General features: G+C 38.1%; 1 protein-coding gene across 3 annotated transcripts in view; it reads left to right on the top strand.

Annotated features, from left to right (window-relative positions):
* The window catches only part of PASD1 (PAS domain containing repressor 1), a 104,623-nt gene that overhangs the window by 68,785 nt on the left and 16,881 nt on the right, over window positions 1–18,957 (top strand). For all 3 annotated transcript variants that reach the window (XM_029068126.2, XM_029068125.2, XM_029068128.1), the window contains 6 exons: window positions 1,128–1,241; window positions 3,265–3,383; window positions 4,222–4,304; window positions 10,238–10,344; window positions 11,347–11,494; window positions 13,263–13,344. In XM_029068126.2, coding sequence (XP_028923959.1) covers window positions 1,128–1,241; window positions 3,265–3,383; window positions 4,222–4,304; window positions 10,238–10,344; window positions 11,347–11,494; window positions 13,263–13,344 — 653 coding nt within the window. The remainder of the gene's footprint in view (window positions 1–1,127; window positions 1,242–3,264; window positions 3,384–4,221; window positions 4,305–10,237; window positions 10,345–11,346; window positions 11,495–13,262; window positions 13,345–18,957) is intronic.

Genomic DNA, 18,957 nt, shown 5'->3' with positions numbered 1-18,957 from the left:
CACTCTGCTTCCCAGATGATTTTTCTAAAAACCTGTTCAGTTCATGTTCCCCCACTTCTCATGAACCTCCAGTGGTTGCCACCCACCTCCACATCAAATAGAAACTCCTTACTATCAGCCTTAAAGCCCCTGACTCGGGGAATACCCTTTTCATAGGAAACGCTTTCCCTTATTGCATCAGCATTATTTTAGTTATCACTTAAGATATACTGGAAGTTAGCACCCTATCTTCGTTGGGTGCTCCCCTTAGCCTAAGGTCCTGGGCAGCAGTTTTCAGTGCCTCATCCCAAATCTCCAATTTGAGAGCCACATTGAATTCCATGAAGAATCAGATATGACTGCCAAACCACGGGTTGCCTATGCCAACTCTTGAACTAGGGTTGCCACATTACAGTCCACAGGCCAAATCTGGCCTGCCAGGCCATTAGATCCAACCCCCAGGCTGAAGATCTAGTTTAGACATAAACTAGTTCACTTCCACACATGCCATCTCTTACCTGGCTCCATACCAGCTATGGAAGCAGGCAGCAGCCATAGCCTATTGGCTCCCAAAGAGCAGGACTTCGAGGGTGACCCGCTGCCTCCACAGATGGTTCACATTTAAGAAAGAACTGTTACAGCAGAGAGGTGTATTAGGTAAATCCTGCCCACTTCCCCGCCCAACCAGGAGAAGTTGGCATATGGCCTTCAACATAGTTGAAAAATATCTGTGAGCGACATCTGGACAAATAACTACCCACCTTTGGTATAGCAGGTATTTTCTGTTGCCTGGGATAATTATTCTGATTTCTCATAAATAGGCTATGATTGAATATTGCCCTCATTACAGTTTAAAATATTTTATTCCTCTCCCATTCTTAGCTCTGAAATTGTATGAATTAGGGGATTTTTTTTCCATTTAAAATGAATCTGTGAATGAGCATTATGTAAGATATAATGAATGACTCCAACTTAGAGACCTAGAACAGAAGTATAAATAGCTTCAGTTGTTTTGGGAAGATGAGAACCTCCTTCTAAGCTAGTCTAGCAAAAGAATAATTTTTTACAACTATGTACCCATATCTGGACAAGCAGGCAAAAGGTGTTAAGACAAATGCAGTTTGGTTATCATTTTCCTTTTCTTTCAGCTGAAAAACAAATAGAGTTTTGCTGCCATTTAGCGAGAGGAAGATTAGATTCCAATGAACCGTTGACCTACGAATATGTGAAATTTGTAGTGGAATTTAAATTTTTTACTCATGGTAAGTCATTTCTTCTGTCCAACTCATCAAACAGAAGTTGATAACTGCATTGGTTCTTTCCACTTATACATACTTTTATCTCCATTGATCTTTCCCCACAGGCATCATATTTTGAAAAACAGCACTCGTAAAAGTTGGTGGGTTTTTCAAGGGAAATTTAAGGATGTCATCGGTGTGATCCAATGGACAGCCCCCATGCCTTCCTCAGCTTTAGGGAAGTCCAACAGGTCTCTTTTGCAGAGAATTTGATTGTCCCGGCAACTCCTAGACAAGAAGGCCCCACCCTAGGTTTTTCCCCTTATGTAGGGGATGAGGAAGATATTCTCCCGTAGTATAAATTAATATCTAAATTTCTATTAGTCCCTCTAGTCGCTGCATTAAATAGTTCAGAACTCAAGTAAATTACTAATCCAATACATTTGGCCTGGAGTTTACACTAGGAAAAATCCAACATGGAGTTAAATACAATGCATTGAATTAGTTTAACTTGTCCTGATACTTTTGGGACACATCTCTGGGATTTAATGCAAAATTCATTTTGTTTCAATAAACCAACCCATATATTCTTGTCACTGATATAGAATATCTCAATTTAATTAGGTCAATGGGCCAAATGTGTGAGTCGTTGGATTACCATAGTTTAAAATCTTATGAGGGTACAAGGGTTCTGAAATGCAGCTCTCGATAGGCCACGTAATCAAGTCTAGCCCAAGTAGATCTTTTCCCTGATCCTCATTCTTACTTTTATAACTGCATTTAGTTCACATCTGTACTCTCCATATCTATCCATTTTTCATCTCACAAACATCAATTTTTACTTAGACGGCAGCAAAATATTTTATAGTGTCTAGAGTGCTCTGCACACAATAAGCACTCAATAAATATGATTGACTGACTGACTGCCTAATAACAAATATATAGCTCTCTCAATAAAGTCCAAGGTTAAATTCCACTACTGGAAGAATCTGATTCAGGTATTTTAAATCAGAAGTCCCCTAATTCTACATTCAGGGTTGATTAATTTACATACTATTAAGTGTTATAATCAGTTTTGGAAATTCCTCTGAACATTTAGAATTTAGTTAGTGCCTGTTCAATTGAGAATTGTTGTGTCATAATTTCCTCAGCTACTGCCCTTATATAGCTCCTAATATTTGTCAATAGAGTCGCAGTCTTCCTTCAGCCATGAAGAGACACTCTTTAAAAGTGTCCTTACCCTGAACATTATAGGTTAAACTGACGTGACTCTAGATGACGTTGATCTGGAAATGCAGACAATCCTTTTCCGTATTATACCAGAAACAGATCTGTTTCCCATGGTGGAAAGCAGACATTTGTAAAATGTATAAAACTGGATGCAAGGGGCCATAGACTGGGAATTTTGAAGGAATTTTTTTTTTAGCCACTTAGATAAGAATTTGAAGATTTCAAGAACTACAGGGGTTCCTTGTCTTGATTGGAGGAGGGGAAGGTTTGGGGAAGATGGGTGAAAGCAGAAGGCGGGTTCCCGATAACCTTAAAACTATCCTTGAAAAAAATAAATTCCTCTGTAAATACCAATTCCACAAAAGCTTATTTTTACACAGCTGAGGTAAACTTTGAGGTGTACCCATCCCAAGGCCATGAATTTTCAGCTCTTAAAACTTGAAGGAAACAATGTGATCTCTTTGTGACTCTACCTAATATAGCTGGTTTTCCTAGGGTTGCTTCTGCCCAGCAGAAAAGATGCAATTTTTATTTCTTTTAGGAATTCAAAATAATCTACTGAGCAATAGCTTATGTAGAAAAGAACATAGAAGGAGGTCAATAAAAGTAAATTGATTAGCAGGAAAGACTCCTGTGTTTAGGATGAGGAGGGAAAAAAAAACAGCTTTGTGGTTCAGAGTTGCTTTGTGTTTCCATGGTGACTGAGGACGAGATGACAAGTGGCATGGTTATGTGCCAGTTATCTGCCTGAACATCTCGCGAGTCGTCTTGGTTTCAAAAGTGCTGATTGTGATGTTTGTGTTCCTGCCTACTTTAGTGCCTACACCCTCGTGTAATGGTTTTGAGTCAGCTATTGCAAGGGCTTTCAGATCAGCAACAGAGGAACAGATTTGCCTGGTAGCAACAGTTCGTCTGGTCACACCACAATTTTTAAAGGTGAGTGACCTCAATCTGGGCTTTTTCTCGGTAAGGGTTGTTTCAAAGAATTGCTTCCCATTTGCATACTTCCCTTTTCCTCTTTTTCTCCCTTCAGAGGAAAGATTACTCATTTTTTGACCCTCTGTGCTTATTTAGAAAGAAAATCTTGGTAGAGGCCTCCAGAGAATCCATTTTTAATATAAAAGCTTAAGCATTTTCATCTGAAGGCTTTTTCTGAGTTTTGGGGCCACCTTTCAGAAATGCTTTGTCTCTCTTCCTTTTTTGTACTTCTTTTAGAATAAAAAATAAAGAGAAAGTATTTTTGAAATTTATCCTCAAAATTCAGACACTTAATCCTTCATGTTTTGTAGCTTGATTTTAGTTTTACCTTCACATTTGACAGACTGGTAAACAGCTGTGGTGGGGAGGCAGAAAAATAAAGTTGTTTTTCTCTAAACTATCCATTATTTAAAAGAAATCGAGCCTAAAATATAGGGAACTTAACTGGGAGGCACAGTTTTGGTTCCTATCTCTGGCTCTGCCTATAATCTAACTCGCTCAATTTTAGTTTCACAGTTTTCTCTTTGGAAAAGTAGATAGTAATGCATACCCCTTTCTGACAAACGATGTAATGGCCAGATTCTCAGCCTCATTGTCTCCCACATATAGTCTTCTTTATCATTACTTCCATCTTTTTCTTTAATATTCAAGATATTATTCCCATATTTGTGCTGCATTTTGAGGCCAAGATAGTATCGGAAAAGAGCTAGAGTTTCTTGGAGAAAGGTGACCTACAAAATCAAGGTTTAATTTTGGTGATCGTTCTGAGTATCAAAAGAGTAACGTTATTTTACAGGAACTTTGCAATGTAGAAGAGCCATGTGAAGAATTTACATCAAGACACAGTTTGGAATGGAAGTTTCTTTTCTTGGACCACAGGTGAGAAGCTTTTTCCTTCCCAGGTACATTTTTGAAACAAAATATAATTTTTTTTAAAAATGTACATTTAAAAGACAAAGAATGTGAAAAATATCTTTAAGTGAAACTAGATTATCCAAGTGAATGTCTGATTAAATAAAGTCAACTCAGCCTTTCTTCCATGTTAAATTTGAAAATGAATAAAAGTAAACTAGAAGTCAAGTAAAAACAAATAGCCAGATTTGATGAAGCTGTAGGGTGAAGTTGTAACTTTAATCAACCTTTGCTTATTCTGATCAGCTCTTGAGAATAAAGACAAAGTTGACATTAAAGAAAAGGTGAATAGATGGTTTTAAAGGGACTAAGTAGCTTTATTAGAAATCAGAGGGGCTAGAATCCTTATTCTGCCTCCTCTCTGTCATGAGTGAGTCCCCCTGGGCCCCAAGGACCAGTTTGTACACTGACTTTGTACAGTGCTGGGCACGTAGTTAGGGCTGAAACAATGCTACAATTATTAAATGATCCAGGTTTATACCACTATTAAATTGATCTTGACCCAACAGAATGGAAATTGAGCAATCCGTAATTATGTTGGTATTTGTTAAGTGCTTACTATGTACCGAGCACTGTTCTAAGTGCTGGGGTAGATACAGGGTAATCAGGTTGTCCCACATGAGGCTCACAGTCTTCATCCCCATTTTACAGATGAGGAAACTGAGGGACCGAGAAGTTAAGTGACTTGCCCAAAGTCACACAGCTGACAAGTGGCGGAGTGGGGATTAGAACCCATGACCTCTGACTCCCAAGCCCGAGCTCTTTCCACTGAGCCAGGCTGCTTCTCTAGGGAAAGCCACTTCACCACCCACTGCTGTATGACTGAATCTTTGCAGCTTATGTAGACCCATCCATTCAGTGTTATTCTGGAAGCTGACCATGGACACTGTCCACTAACTTTTAGTTCTACCTAAAATGGAGTGGAGTTGGTGACAAGGTGTGGGAGCCACGGAGAGGATATAGGAAACAAGGCCATTTCTCATTCCCTCACAACATGCCCATCTGCCCTGTTGGTTTGGTGATCAGACAAGCAGGAGGGAAAAACTTCATTATTGACTGTGCTGCAAACACAGAAATCTTATTTGAAATGCCAAATGAGGGTCTTCATGAGACCTCCATGAAAGTTTTATATTATTCCCATGCAGCATTTCAGCTACAAATTGTTATCATTTGCTTACAGCTCCATATTTGTTCCATCCTTTCAATCTTGTGTTTATCCTCTGTCTTGAGATGGTAAGCTTCTATTCGTACACTCAGCAGTCCAGCGGTGCAGTCCACTTAATTCTTGATTTTGTAATTCTACTCTTAGATCAGCTTTAGTAGAATTGTCCTTATCATTGACCTGGATCGAATTATTCAACCCTCTCTGGAAAATGTTCAGGTGGCTTCCATAAGGAGCTCCTGTTAACCCACAAAAAAGACGCATCTTTCAGATTTTCATCTGAAGTGCCACATTTGTATCTGCCCGCTATTACTTCTAGATCCAGTTAAGTTTTCTTTAGTGGCAACACAGTGAACTCCCACAAAGACACCATTTTTAAAAAAATGTGTGTCCTGGGTTTGCCTTCCTTTCTTCTGATTTCTGGCTCAGGATTTGCAGGAAATGAGGGAGGATGAGAGGTTTTGGCAATGTATAGAGACTCTTTAGGATTCTCTGGGTTCCTCTAATTGGATGGTGTACTTTTTCCTCAGCTCCCATTGAAGTTCACCTTCTAGGTAGATGGGGATGTGCTAAAATAACTCCTCTGGAAGGGCTGGGTGTAGAGCTGGGGGTCAACTCATTGTGGGCAGGAATGTGTCTGTTTGTTGTTATATTGTACTCTCCCAAACACTTAGTAAAGTGCTTTGCACACAGTATGTGATCAATAAATATAATTCAATGAATGAATGAACTGGAAGTATTTTAGTAGAATCAATACTGAAAAAAACATTCCAGAGACTCTCTTCAAGCTGTCTGCCCCTGCCACTGAAGATATGCACTATCCCAAGTAAATTACAATTTTCCCCAATTTAGGTTTTTTTAAAAATAACTATAACAAAATAATCCTTCCCCTCCCCCCATGAAAAGGGTAAAATCATGAAATATGCATTATTTCATACCATGTGCTGTTGATGTTTACTAATGGGAGCGATGTTTAATAATGTGTAATTAATACTAGAAAAAATAATAGAGTCTTTCAGTTTGTAAGTGGAATCTTGGTGATATATTAGGCACTTCAGGAAGGACATTAACCCTTTCAGGCCTCAAGGACCTATATGAATGTCCAGCAGAGCATTTCATAATCCCATCACTCCTGTTTAAGAGAGACTTGGAGAGGGGAAGTGTTGATCCTAACCTCACTTTTTTTTAATGGTATTTGTTAAGTATTTACTATGTGCCAGGCATATACAATGTAGATACAAGATAATCAGATTGGACACCATCCATGTCTTATATGGGGCTCACAGTCTTAATCCCCGTTTTACAGATGAGGCAACAGGCCCAGAGAAGTGAAGTAGCTTGCCTAAGGTCACACAGCCAACAAGTGGCGGAGCTGGGATTAGAACCCAGGTGATTCTGACTCCTATCATCATGCTCTGTCCACTAGGCCACACTGTTTCACATCTTTGGCACTTTAATAATAATAATAATAATGGTATTTGTTATGCACTTACTATGTGCCAAGCACTGTTCTAAGTGCTGAGGTAGATACAGGGTAATCAGGTTGGCCCACGTGGGACACACTTTTAATCCCCATTTTACAGATGAAGTAACTAAGGCACAGATAAGTTAAGTGGCTTGTCCAAGATCACACAGCAGACCTTGTTTTGTTGTCTGTCTCCCCCTTCTAGACTGTGAGCCCATTGTTGGGTAGAAATTGTCTCTATCTGTTGCCGAATTGTACTTTCCAAGCGCTTAGTACAGTGCTCTGCACACAGAAAGTGCTCAATAAATACAGTTGAATAAATTGAATGAATGAATGACAAGTGGCAAATGTGGGATTAGAACCCACATCCTGGGACTCCCAAACCCGTGCTTTTTCTACTAAGCCATGCTTCTTTAAGAATGAAGCTATCCAAGTAAGCAAGTCAGTGTTGAAATTTAAGATCAGTACCTATCTGTCCTGGTCCTAATAATAATAATGTTGGTGTTTGTTAAGCACTTACTATGTGCAGAGCACTGTTCTAAGCGCTGGGGGAGATACAGGGTGATTAGGTTGTCCCACGTGGGGGTCACAGTTTTTTAATCCCCATTTTACAGATGAGGTAACTGAGGCCCAGAGAAGTTAAGTGACTTGCCCACAGTCACACAGCTGCCAAGTGGCAGAGCCGGGAGTCGAACCCATGACCTCTGACTCCCAAGCCTGGGCTCTTTCCACTGAGCCACGCTGCTTCTCTAACCTCATAAGCATTTTCCTTTTCAGAGTATTTATGATTTTAGTAGGAATAGTAATGTTTATTATTAAGCACTTTCTGTGTGCAAAGCACTGTACTAACCTTCTTAGACACTGACTCTCTCCCTTGGTAGCGGTATTAATATTTAGTGGCATTCCCTTTAAAGGAAGGTTGTTCCTCTGCAGAAAAAGCAGCCCAGCTAAGGATTCCACATGCTTTCTTTTCAATAGTAAAGTTGTTCCTTCTCATCTGTGAATATCTGTAGTTATTGAACCTCAAGATTGCTACAGTTAAAGGCTTTCCTGAGGGTCAATTCTGAATATCATCATCTTCAAATATAGGCAAAGCTGAAAATGAGTTTCATTTTCATAATGTTATGGCAACTCTGACTTGTTTTTCATATTTAACTTTTACCTTATCTCAAACCAGTCCTGACCCCATCCTCAGTTATATTGCAAGTTATTTTCAATTAATCTAAAAAATATGAAATCACTGGACTGTTTATAATATATGGACTTGATTAAAAGCTCTTAGTTAAAAATTACCTTGGGAAGTAAATTAACTTTGAAAAATGATATCAGAACATTTGTATTAAAAACCCAAGCTGTCTAATATTGAAATGGCACAGTTTATTTGCAAGTAAGAAAGCCTTATGACTATCATATATCAGATTTCAGGGCAATTTCAAAAGAAATAACATGGAAACCTGGAGAAAGTAATTTTGGTTATACATGTTGGCAGCTGGTTTCTTCATTTGTTCATAAACAATTAAACTTTCTTCTTCTGGTGTGTTTTTCATTCTGCTTTAGCAGTGTATGAAATTGAATACAAGGCGAGTTCTCCGACTTGATAATACTTTGCTCTTCCTTTGCATCTTTCATGCTAGGATATTTGAGTGCTTTATAAACATTGCCTTATTAATACTTTCAACGTGATTAGGGAGGAGAGAAAAAATATGTGGGTTGGTCCCAGCTCCTTTTTCTGCATAATGTACCTCGACCACAATATACCTCGCTGTATTTTGATCTCATCTGACTTTCCACTGACCCCTTGCTCACATCCTCACTCTGGCCTGGAACTCCCTCTTCCTGTGTATCTGATAGACCACCATTCTCCTCACTTTCAAAGGCCAACTAAAACCACACCTCCTCTGAGAAGCTTTCCCTGATTAAGCCCTCATTTCTTCACCCTATTTGCCATCCCCTCTGCGTCAGCTACAGACTTGGGACTGTACTGCTATGCAGTTTGATATTCATCTCATCCCCGACCCCACAGCAAGGAACACGTCTTCTAACCCTGTTGTATTGTACTTTCCCAAGTGCGTAGTTCAGTGCTCTGTACATAGTAAGCGTTCAATAGATATGATTGATTGATTGATCCTTAAAGCTGTCTAGAGTGTATATAATTTAACTCTAACACCTGTTCTGCATTTCTGCATCCTGGTAATCTCTGCTGATAAGGGTATAATTAACCAATTCTATTTGGGGGATTTCTCCATCTTGCACTTTCAATTTTTTTTTTTTAATAATAATAGTTTGAATCCAATATCAGACAAAGTTTAAAACCAGTTTTAGACTGGGAACAAGTCCCTGAATCTTAATGTACTGGTCTTAACCACAGAAAATCTATAAAGTTCCCTGTTTCTGAGGAAAAATGCACAATATATTGTGGACAGTTTTTTAATAGGCTTGTTTATTTTTATTTTTATGATTTCACCAGTGTGAATCAGATTTTCCTATCATCCGAATATAATAATAATAGTATCTGTGAAGTGCTTACTATGTACCAAACACTAAGGTAAATACAAGATAACCAGATTGGACACAAGTCCCTGTCCCACATGGAACTCACAGTGTAAATAGGACAACAGAAGAGAGATTTAATCCCTATTTTGCAGACACAGAGAAATGTAGTGACATGCCCAGGGTCACACAGCAGGCAAGTGGCAGAGTTAGGATATCTGCTGACTCCCAGTCCTGTGTTCTTTTCACTAAGCCACACTGTTTCTCAAATATGTCTTGTCACTTGTTAATTCCAGTTTCTATCTTGTATTTCATCCCCCACAAACATTCTCTGGTATCATATAGTCTTCAATTTCATTCTTCCCAAGAGTGTCTTTGGTGATAACAGCTTTCTCAGGCCAAGCTCTGGACAGGTTCAAAAAGTGACTATTTTCCAAAGAGTATACCTGCAATACCTGACTTCTGAAAGACTACTAATTGCATTCCAAACAGTCCCTGTTGTTTGTTTGATCCCATTCACTAATGAAAAGACTCCAATATCATCAACAATCAGTAAATCATATTTATTGTGTGCTTCCTGTGAGCAAAGCACTGTACTAGGCACTTGGGAGAGTACAATATAAGACTATAACAGACATATTCCCTGCCCACAAAGGGCTTACAGTCTAGAGGGAGAGAAAGGACTTCTCTGAATTATAGATATTGAAATATTTATTTTAGATTTGTAAATGATGGACTTTTAATTCATGATAGCTGAATTTGTATTTGTGTATTCCATGTTAGGGCTCCACCTATCATCGGATACTTACCCTTTGAGGTGCTGGGAACATCAGGATACGATTATTATCATGCTGATGATCTGGAGTTACTCGCTAGGTGCCATGAACATTGTAAGTTTCATTTTTGTTTTGTTTTAATGAACTGTAGTGCTAATTGGTGCCTATAGTTCTTTCTTCTATTTATGTAAAATAACAAAACTGTAAAATCCCCAGAAAATTTTAGGGAAGAATTATAGCCTATGGTAATTATAAAACATACTTTACTGAGTGAAATAGTCTTATGGGATTATTTATAATGGCTGCAACAAGCTATTGTTGTCTATTCAGAGTAAATATTAGGTATAGTGTCTCAAATTCAGTTTTTCTGCCTTTATTCCAGGGTGACTGCTTGTTAGTTGAGTGAAACCTATCTGCTAACATATAATTAAAACAAGAACGAAATTTACTATTTTAGAGATAGATTCAGGAAATAAGTAATCCAAGTGGTTTAAACTTAAAAATGTAGCTTTATTAAATATTTATTTTCTAATAATAATAGCAACAATAGTAATGACATTTGTTAAGTGCTTTCTGTGTCAAGCACTGTTCTAAATGCTGGGGTAGATGCAAGCTAATAAGGTTGGATACAGACCCTGTCCCACATGGGGCTCTCAGTCTTAATCCCCATTTTACCGATGGCATAATTGAGGCACAGAGAAGTTGAATGCCTTGCCCAAAATCATGAGTGGACTTGAATTTGTGTGTGTGTGTGTGTGTGTGTGTGTGTTTGCAGTGAAGAGTCAACAATATTAAGATTTCAAATTATGTCATATAAAAAGCAGAACATCTTTCAAAATATTTTATGAAATAAACCAATATGAACCCCATCAGTTTCCTTTTGAAGTGTGATTGATATAAAAATGCATGCAGTATTTGCCAGACACTACATCTTGAAAGTGTCAGGAGGACAGAAAAGTCTGTATTTCATGAAAAACTTTCCAGACAATGAAAGAAAGGTAATTCAAAATGTTTAATAATATTCATATTCCTAGAATTCCAAATATCCAAATAAAATTAGAGGGCAAATTTCATCTGAATTATCAATAATTGTTCTTTTTTTTAAAAAAAATCTAGTAATGCAATTCGGAAAAGGAAAGTCCTGTTACTATAGGTTCTTGACGAAAGGTCAGCAGTGGATTTGGTTGCAAACTCACTATTACATCACTTACCACCAGTGGAATTCCAAGCCTGAATTCATTGTTTGCACACACACTGTTGTAAGGTAGGAAGTGGCTTCTTTGCGTTAAAAAAATCCTTTTATTTGTCTTTTGAGTTTCCACTGTGTTTATGATTTAAATATTCCCTCGAGTATTGACTTTTGAGGATCTATGTAATATAAAATCAATTCCCTGAAGACCTTGGAAAATTTTTTTATTAGCCAGATAATGTGATGATTATGGTATTTGTTAAGCACTTACTATATGTCAAGGACTGTTCTAAATGTTGGGTTAGTTACAAGTTAATTAGGTCTTACACAGTCTCTGTCCAACCTCAAAGTCTAAAATATGAAGAACAGATATGGAATCCCCATTTTACATATGAAGAAACTGAAACACAGCAAAACTATATGATTTGTCCAAGGTCACGCAGCAGACAAGTGACAGAGCTGGGCACCTGATTCACAGGCCCGAGCTCTTTCCCCTAGGCCTCTGCTTCCAAGTGCTGCATTTTTGTCAATAAATAAATCAATAGTATTTATTGAGTGCTTGTTGTGTGCAGAGCATTGTGCTAGGAACTTGGAAAATTACAGTCGAACAGAGCTGGTAGACACAATCTCTGGCCACAAAGAATTTACATTCTATAGAGAAAGTTAGACATTATAGTAGATTAGGGACAAGGGAAATAGAGTATAAGAATATTTGCAGAGCTGCTGTGGGGTTGGAGTGAGTATCAAAGTGCTTAAAGAGCACACAACCAAGTTCATACTTGATGCAGCAGGGGTTTTATGAGTTATTTCAATGAAATATCTATTTAGCCACATGGATAGTATCTTATTTAAAATAAGTAAACTTCTAAAATGATGGACAACCTTATATAAGTAAGAAGGTGGAGATGAGGATTTAATTTTTGCATGGTTTTTCTTCTGAAATCAGTATCAAAATGTGGTGGCTACGTGCCTATTATTCACCTTGAGGCCATCAGATTTATGATTTTCAAAAGTTTTTATATTATATTTGGACAACGACTTCATCATGACTCTGGTTCTTTTACTACAACAGGATTGAATATTCCAAATATCTCTTTCAGAGACCTTTTGTATAATGACAGAGTTTGGAAACTGAATGCACTGCTGTAGGCCTAGAGAGCCCCAAAAGCCAGTGCCAAATTTTCCATATTCACCTCTTCCTATTTCTCAATTGTGAAAATTTTATCATGAGCAAGAGAGGTGCAGATACTGTTCTGGCAACATCTTACTAATTCTCACCCCTGTTCTGAAGAATATTTCTTTTCAATCACCAAGGTTATGTTACCATTCAGGAAAACAAGTGGATTCATCTGCATGATAGGTTAGAGCAATTGTAATTATATATTTAAACTTCAAATAGGCAGCTCCTTTCAGCATACAGTAAGACCTCAATAAATACCATTGATTTATTGACTGATTACCATAAGAGAAATATTTCTGTATGGGACCAGATTCTCAGCTGGACCATGGAAAATCTTGCTTTTGTGGGAATGGAGATGGAATATGTGCCCCCGATAATGGAGAGTTCCTTTTATTTTAACTAACCAAATTCTGTAGTATTATCACTGAAAGAATTCTGTGCTTAAAAGATTGGTAAATTAGACTTCATTCACTTTGGCATTCTGTACTCCAGACTGTCTTGAAACAAGCTATCTGTTGAGCTACTATTAAGAAAGCTTCCTTTGTAATCATTTCAATTGTTTATAGTTTTTCGTAGGTGGTTTTCATTTGCAATCAAGAAGAAAAATCATAATTTGAATAGCCCTAGATGCCAATTCATTCTCTTAATTTTTTTTTCTCCCAGTTATGGAGAAGTTCGGGCAGAAAAAAGACGAGATCTAGGGCTTGAAGAATCATCAGTGGAGCTGGCTGCTTCTTCCTTAAAGGTATGCAGAGCTGTCAGAGGGAAAACAGGGACTATGGGATAAGAAAAAGGGGATTTAGGGACCAAAAAAAAGGGGTCCTAGGGACCGAAAGGAAATGGAGAGGGAGAAAAAATGAAGTTGAGGAGAAGGGAAAATGCCAAGAGGGAAGGAAGAAAATAATATCAGTATTATGCAGTATCAGGGTAAATCAAAAGAGCTACAGAGAAGCTGTGCACCAATGATGAATACGATGATAAATTCCAGTAAGTGGAATATTCCATTTATCAGTGTTACTGAGCACCTTCTATGTGTCGTACCCTGCAGAGGGCTTGGGAGAGTACAAAAGAAATATTCAATGAGCTTACAATTCAGTGTGCTCAGGGTTTTTTGGAGTTCAGTGGGAATATTTTGAGTTCTTTATTCCATGAAAGCACATTAAAAATACAGTTCTAGTATATTTAACCCATAAGTTTTTCTTAATTTAAACATTCCCTTTAGTGGCGAGTACTACATTTTTAATTTGCATCAATCTGCTCATCATCCTCTTTCTGGTATTTAGGAATTCCATCATTTCCAACAACATTCTGCCTGATCCAAGGATTAAGAAAACAGGTTAGAAGAAAGCATATGTAATGCAGAAATAGCATTGTGAACAGTCCTAATGAGAAAAGGAGACAACCAGAATAAGCATCTTTACCTTCAGTCTGTCATTTGCACAGCTTTGAATATGCCCTAGAATTGTGTGGGAGTAACAATAAATAATTAACAATGTGCATTTGGGCAAGCAAACTTTTGCAATTCCCTCAGAATGAAAGAATGTACTAAATTCTTCCATCAGTAACACACAGTTTAGAGCCAAATTCCATTCATATTCCTATTTTATTAGACATTAAATACATGTACAGAACAACTGGTAAATTCATCTAAAACTACCTTTGAAAAGTATTTTGAAATATCTGAGTCCAAGGACTTATCTACATAAGCAAATGTTTTCAGAATATAGTGCTTATTTGCTCCCCAAATGGGGTTTTTTCAGGATTATTTTAACATCAAAACTATTTGCCTCGAATAGCAAATATTTCAGTTACCAATAAACACTTGCAAAAAAGAAAAAAAGTCACAATTAATATAGTTTCTAACATTTCATTTTGAGCTGAAGAAATAGCCAAATATTTTTCCAACTTATTTTGGCCTATTCTTTGCAAAAAAAGTTAGGATTTTGGATGGTAATGTAAGGCATATTTTCACATAGCAATTCAAGAAGATATTAATCTGCTTCTAAAACAAGTTTTCAGCTTACCTCTAGACTATAAGCTCATTGTGGGCAGGAAATGTGGCTGTTTATTGTTATATTGTACTCTCCCAAGAGCTTAGTACAGTGCTCTGCACACGGTAAATTCCCAGATTGACTGACCGACTGACAACAGAAACATTTGTACTAGGTTTATCATGCACACCGATCTTCAAACTTTGTTTTACAGCTTTCATTGTAAGACTGACAGAGAGAAAGAGAGAGAGAGTGCTTGTTTTTTGAAATGACCATGAATTTTGAGGAAACAACAGAGGTCAGGCCAGCCTCATTGCTCTCCACTCCGTGTCATTCCTGAATGTCAGAGGACTTTGACAAGAACATGATTCTAAGAGGCAGAATGGAAATATTGCCAAGCACCTCATATTATTTACATATTAAAGTATAGAAACAATTGATGATCATTCATATCCATCTACAGGAATAAAGTTCACCATTAATACTTTATCTTCAAGCAGAAAATGGGTGATACAGAGGTATATGTATTTATTTTAATGAAGGAGATGTATACGAATATATTCTACATTATATAACATTGACTTGTTAAACTTTCATAGCTATATTCTTATGGGTATAAGTACTCAATATACAGTATAGTCACATAAGCCTTCTCCCCAGTTTACAGGGCCTTTAATTTCCCAAGTATTTTCCTTGACATAAGGCCATTAGCTAAATTCCAAAGTAGTTCAATCCATTATGAGTCCTAATTTTTTGATGTCAGTAATCATGGTATTAAGTAGGTCAAACCCTTTATTTTCCTAGAGCCATTTTATGGTCCATATGAGTAACTCAAATTGGGTAAAATTGGTTTACTTATGCTAACTCCTTGAGAGCACTGAACAAGAACTTATCTGAAAGTTCCATTGCAGTAGTTACCATTCTAGTAACAGGAAAGGCACAAAAATGATCAACTGCAGGGGGGGGGGGGCGGGGGAGTTAATTCACTTAACTCGATCTGGCTTTCAATGTCTAATTTATCTAACATTGTAGTTATTGAAAGTGTTGTAATTCATATAACGAAAACTGTCAAGCAATTAATTCTCCTTTAGCTGACCAGTGTCAGGTGAGGTACCTTAGTGCTTAAAGCAGCTATCAACAGAGAAATGTTTCAGTAGAAGCTAGATTTTCACCATATTAGCAAATAAACTTGATCCTGGAATTAGAAAACATAGCGTTTTAGGCATTGCAGCACGATTTTAGGCAGATTTAGATGTAACATATTGTAATCAGAGTTTAGTTAGTAGTAACAGTAGGGGGTTATGACTTAGACTCATATCCTTATTTAAGGACTCCAGAACTGAGTTTGGCCCCAGGAGAGAGGCAAAAGTGGCAGGCAAGCAAGGTGAGGGAGAAGGATGATAAAGGGAGGAAAGAAATCTGGTTGAGAGGGAAAATAGAGAGTTGCCAAGGAGATGAGTTCGGGAACAGAGGAAACCTGGTAAATAGTACCAGGCAGGAAGAAAGCTGAACAAAGACAGAAAAAGATCATAAAACCAAGACAGATTGGGAAACAGGAAAAAGACACAGATGCAGTTCCTCAGGTTTCTTATAAAAATTTGGGAAGCCCTACTAGCTTTAATATGGTGAAATACCGCTAATGTGCCAAAGGAAAAATTAATAAGGGTGGTCTTCATTTTTAAGTAATATATCCTTTCTACTTTGTATTTACTGTACCATTCTGTTGTTTGTTGCTCTATGCACAGTTCTGTAGGAAGTGTTTGGAAGATAAACTCTTCAACTACTGCATAGAGTAGCATTCCCTGGCAGTGTCAAAGACACGAGAGTCTGCACTATACAAGTTTGGTAGAGAGGGACTTCTGACCTAGAATCCCATTGCAAGTCAATGCCCTCACTGATCTGAAACAGGTCATGTAAAGGTGTTCGCTCTATCTCTTGGAGCACTCCTGATCAATCAATCAGTCTCATTTATTGAATGCTTGTTGTGTGCAGAGCACTGTCCTAAGCACCTGAGAGTAAACAATACAACAGAGTAGGTAGACAAAACCTTATTAATAGCTCATCTTCTCCAAGAGGTCTTTCCTGACAAAGCCCCCATTTCCTCTTCTCCCACTCCCTTCTCATTCACTTCACTTCTCTGGGCCTCACTTACCTCATATGTAAAATGGGGATTAAGATTGTGAGGTCCATGTGGGATGAGGAGTGTGTCCAGTGCAATTTGCTTGTATCCACCCCAGCGCTTTGTACAGCTCCTGGCTCATAGTAAGCACTTAACAAATATCGTACTAATTATAATTAATACAGTCCACACCCTTCTGTCCCCAGGACCAACCTACTCACTGTACCTCAGGCTCTTCCATCTCACCATTGACCCTTTGATCATGTCCTCTTTCTGGCCTGAAACTCTCTACCCCTTCATATGCAAGCCAACACCACTTCCCCACCTTCAAAGCCTTAATAAAATTCCATCTCTTCCAAAAAGCCATCTCCAACTCCTTCTACATTTGCATCACCTATGGACTGGGATCTGCACCCCTGAAGCACTTGATACCAACCCCAGACCCACTACACTTATGTACATATGCACAATTAATTTTAATGTCTGTCTTCCCCTCTATACTGTAAGCTCCTTGTGGGCAGGGACTATGTCCACCAAGTCATCAAGTATGTTGTACTCTCCCAAGTACTTAGTACAGTGCTCTGCACACAATAAATGCCCAATAAATGCTATTGATTGAGGGACTGATTGATAAGGGAAATTTACCTTCTCTTACCTATCAGCCTCTGGGATCAGAATTAACTGCCTGAATTATATGTCAGTCAGTGAGAAATCATTCTGAACCTCTTGTGTCTCCAGCGCTTTCTGTAAGAGCAGGTTGGGATAGAAGCAATTTTCTGATCAAAGCAGATTAGCACAGATTAGTCAACAGGGTCACTAAAGGAGAGTAGATGATAGAGTCATTTTAGGCTTTCTGTTTGGGCAACAAATCCAAGGACTCAGAGCAGAATCAAATCTGCATTCTCTGGAGAACATAATCGACGGTCCCTATAAGGGTTCCTCCATCAAATGACAGCAGAGTGGCAGGTGAGTTGACTCAAGAGTTTGAGGAGGAGAGGCAGGCAAGTGACCTGCAGTATGTTTTCTCGGGTCTGCTTTCTCCATGGCCCTTCTGTTGCTTGATCGGAAACCTTTGCCACCTGGGATTCGTGAGAATCAACCTCCTTGGGACATTATGGTAGATCACTTTGTAACTAACTATTGTATATATGGTGGCTTGTCTTTACTGGAGATATTTTGCCACTGAATTTGGCTGTAGTTAAGGTGCGACAGCATTCTAAATTTTACATTACTCTGTCTTTCACCCATCCTCCACAATTCCTTATTTGTTTCTAAACTGGTAGGCAGATGAAGCAGACTTGGTCCATCAATCAATTAATCAATGACATTTATTGGGCACTTACTGTATGCAGAGCACTGTGCTATAAGCACTTGGGAGAATTCAGTACAATCCCTATTCCTACGGAGCATACATTTTAGTGGGGGAGACAGATAGGTAGGGGAAGTAACAAGGTATAAGGATATGTTTACTCTGACTTTTTATTTTCTACACAAAAAGTTCATTCCAGTCTTTCCTCAGAGGACAGATATTGAAATGATGTCAAGGTGAAGAAGGCTTCTGTGTTCTAGCCTGGTTTTCCATTGGATAACATCCTACAGAGATTAGTCCATGAGTAGTAGAATGGACATTTGAATGTTTATTCACTTGTCTGGTATCCATCAGTTGTTCCATCACCACAGGCCCAAACCCCAGGTAGAGGAAAGAAAAGAGAGCCTATTATTGAATTATTACATTAAATTATCTCAGGGTATTCTGTTTGAATTTCATCCTCTGAGTTCATAAACATATTTGTTAGTTAAGCCAGCTTGAACAAAATGATCTGATTGTCTTCGAGTCCACATACCTACATTTTTCTAAGGCATTTTATTTTCATCCATTTATTAACTTGGTATCAGCATCCATTAGCAGAATCTTTTTCACAGAACTTGAATCGGAACTGCATACTATCTGTTCATTCATTCAATAGTATTTATTGAGCACTTACTATGTGCAGAGCACTGTACTAAGTGCTTGGAATGTACATTTCAGCAACAGGTAGAGACAGTCCCTGCCCAGTAATGGGCTTACAGTCTAAACGGGGGAGACAGACAGCAAAGCAAAACAGAACGAAACAAAACAAGACAACATCATCAAGATTAATAGAATCACGGAGATATACACCTCATTAACAAAATCAATAGGGTAATAAATAATATATACAAATGAGCACAGTGGCGAGGGGAGGGGAAGGGGAAAGAGCAAAGGGTG

Source organism: Ornithorhynchus anatinus, chromosome 6 (assembly GCF_004115215.2).
Source record: "Ornithorhynchus anatinus isolate Pmale09 chromosome 6, mOrnAna1.pri.v4, whole genome shotgun sequence".
In the NCBI taxonomy this organism is placed as follows: Eukaryota; Metazoa; Chordata; class Mammalia; order Monotremata; family Ornithorhynchidae; genus Ornithorhynchus; species Ornithorhynchus anatinus.
This window is presented reverse-complemented; position numbering and strand designations above follow the sequence as displayed.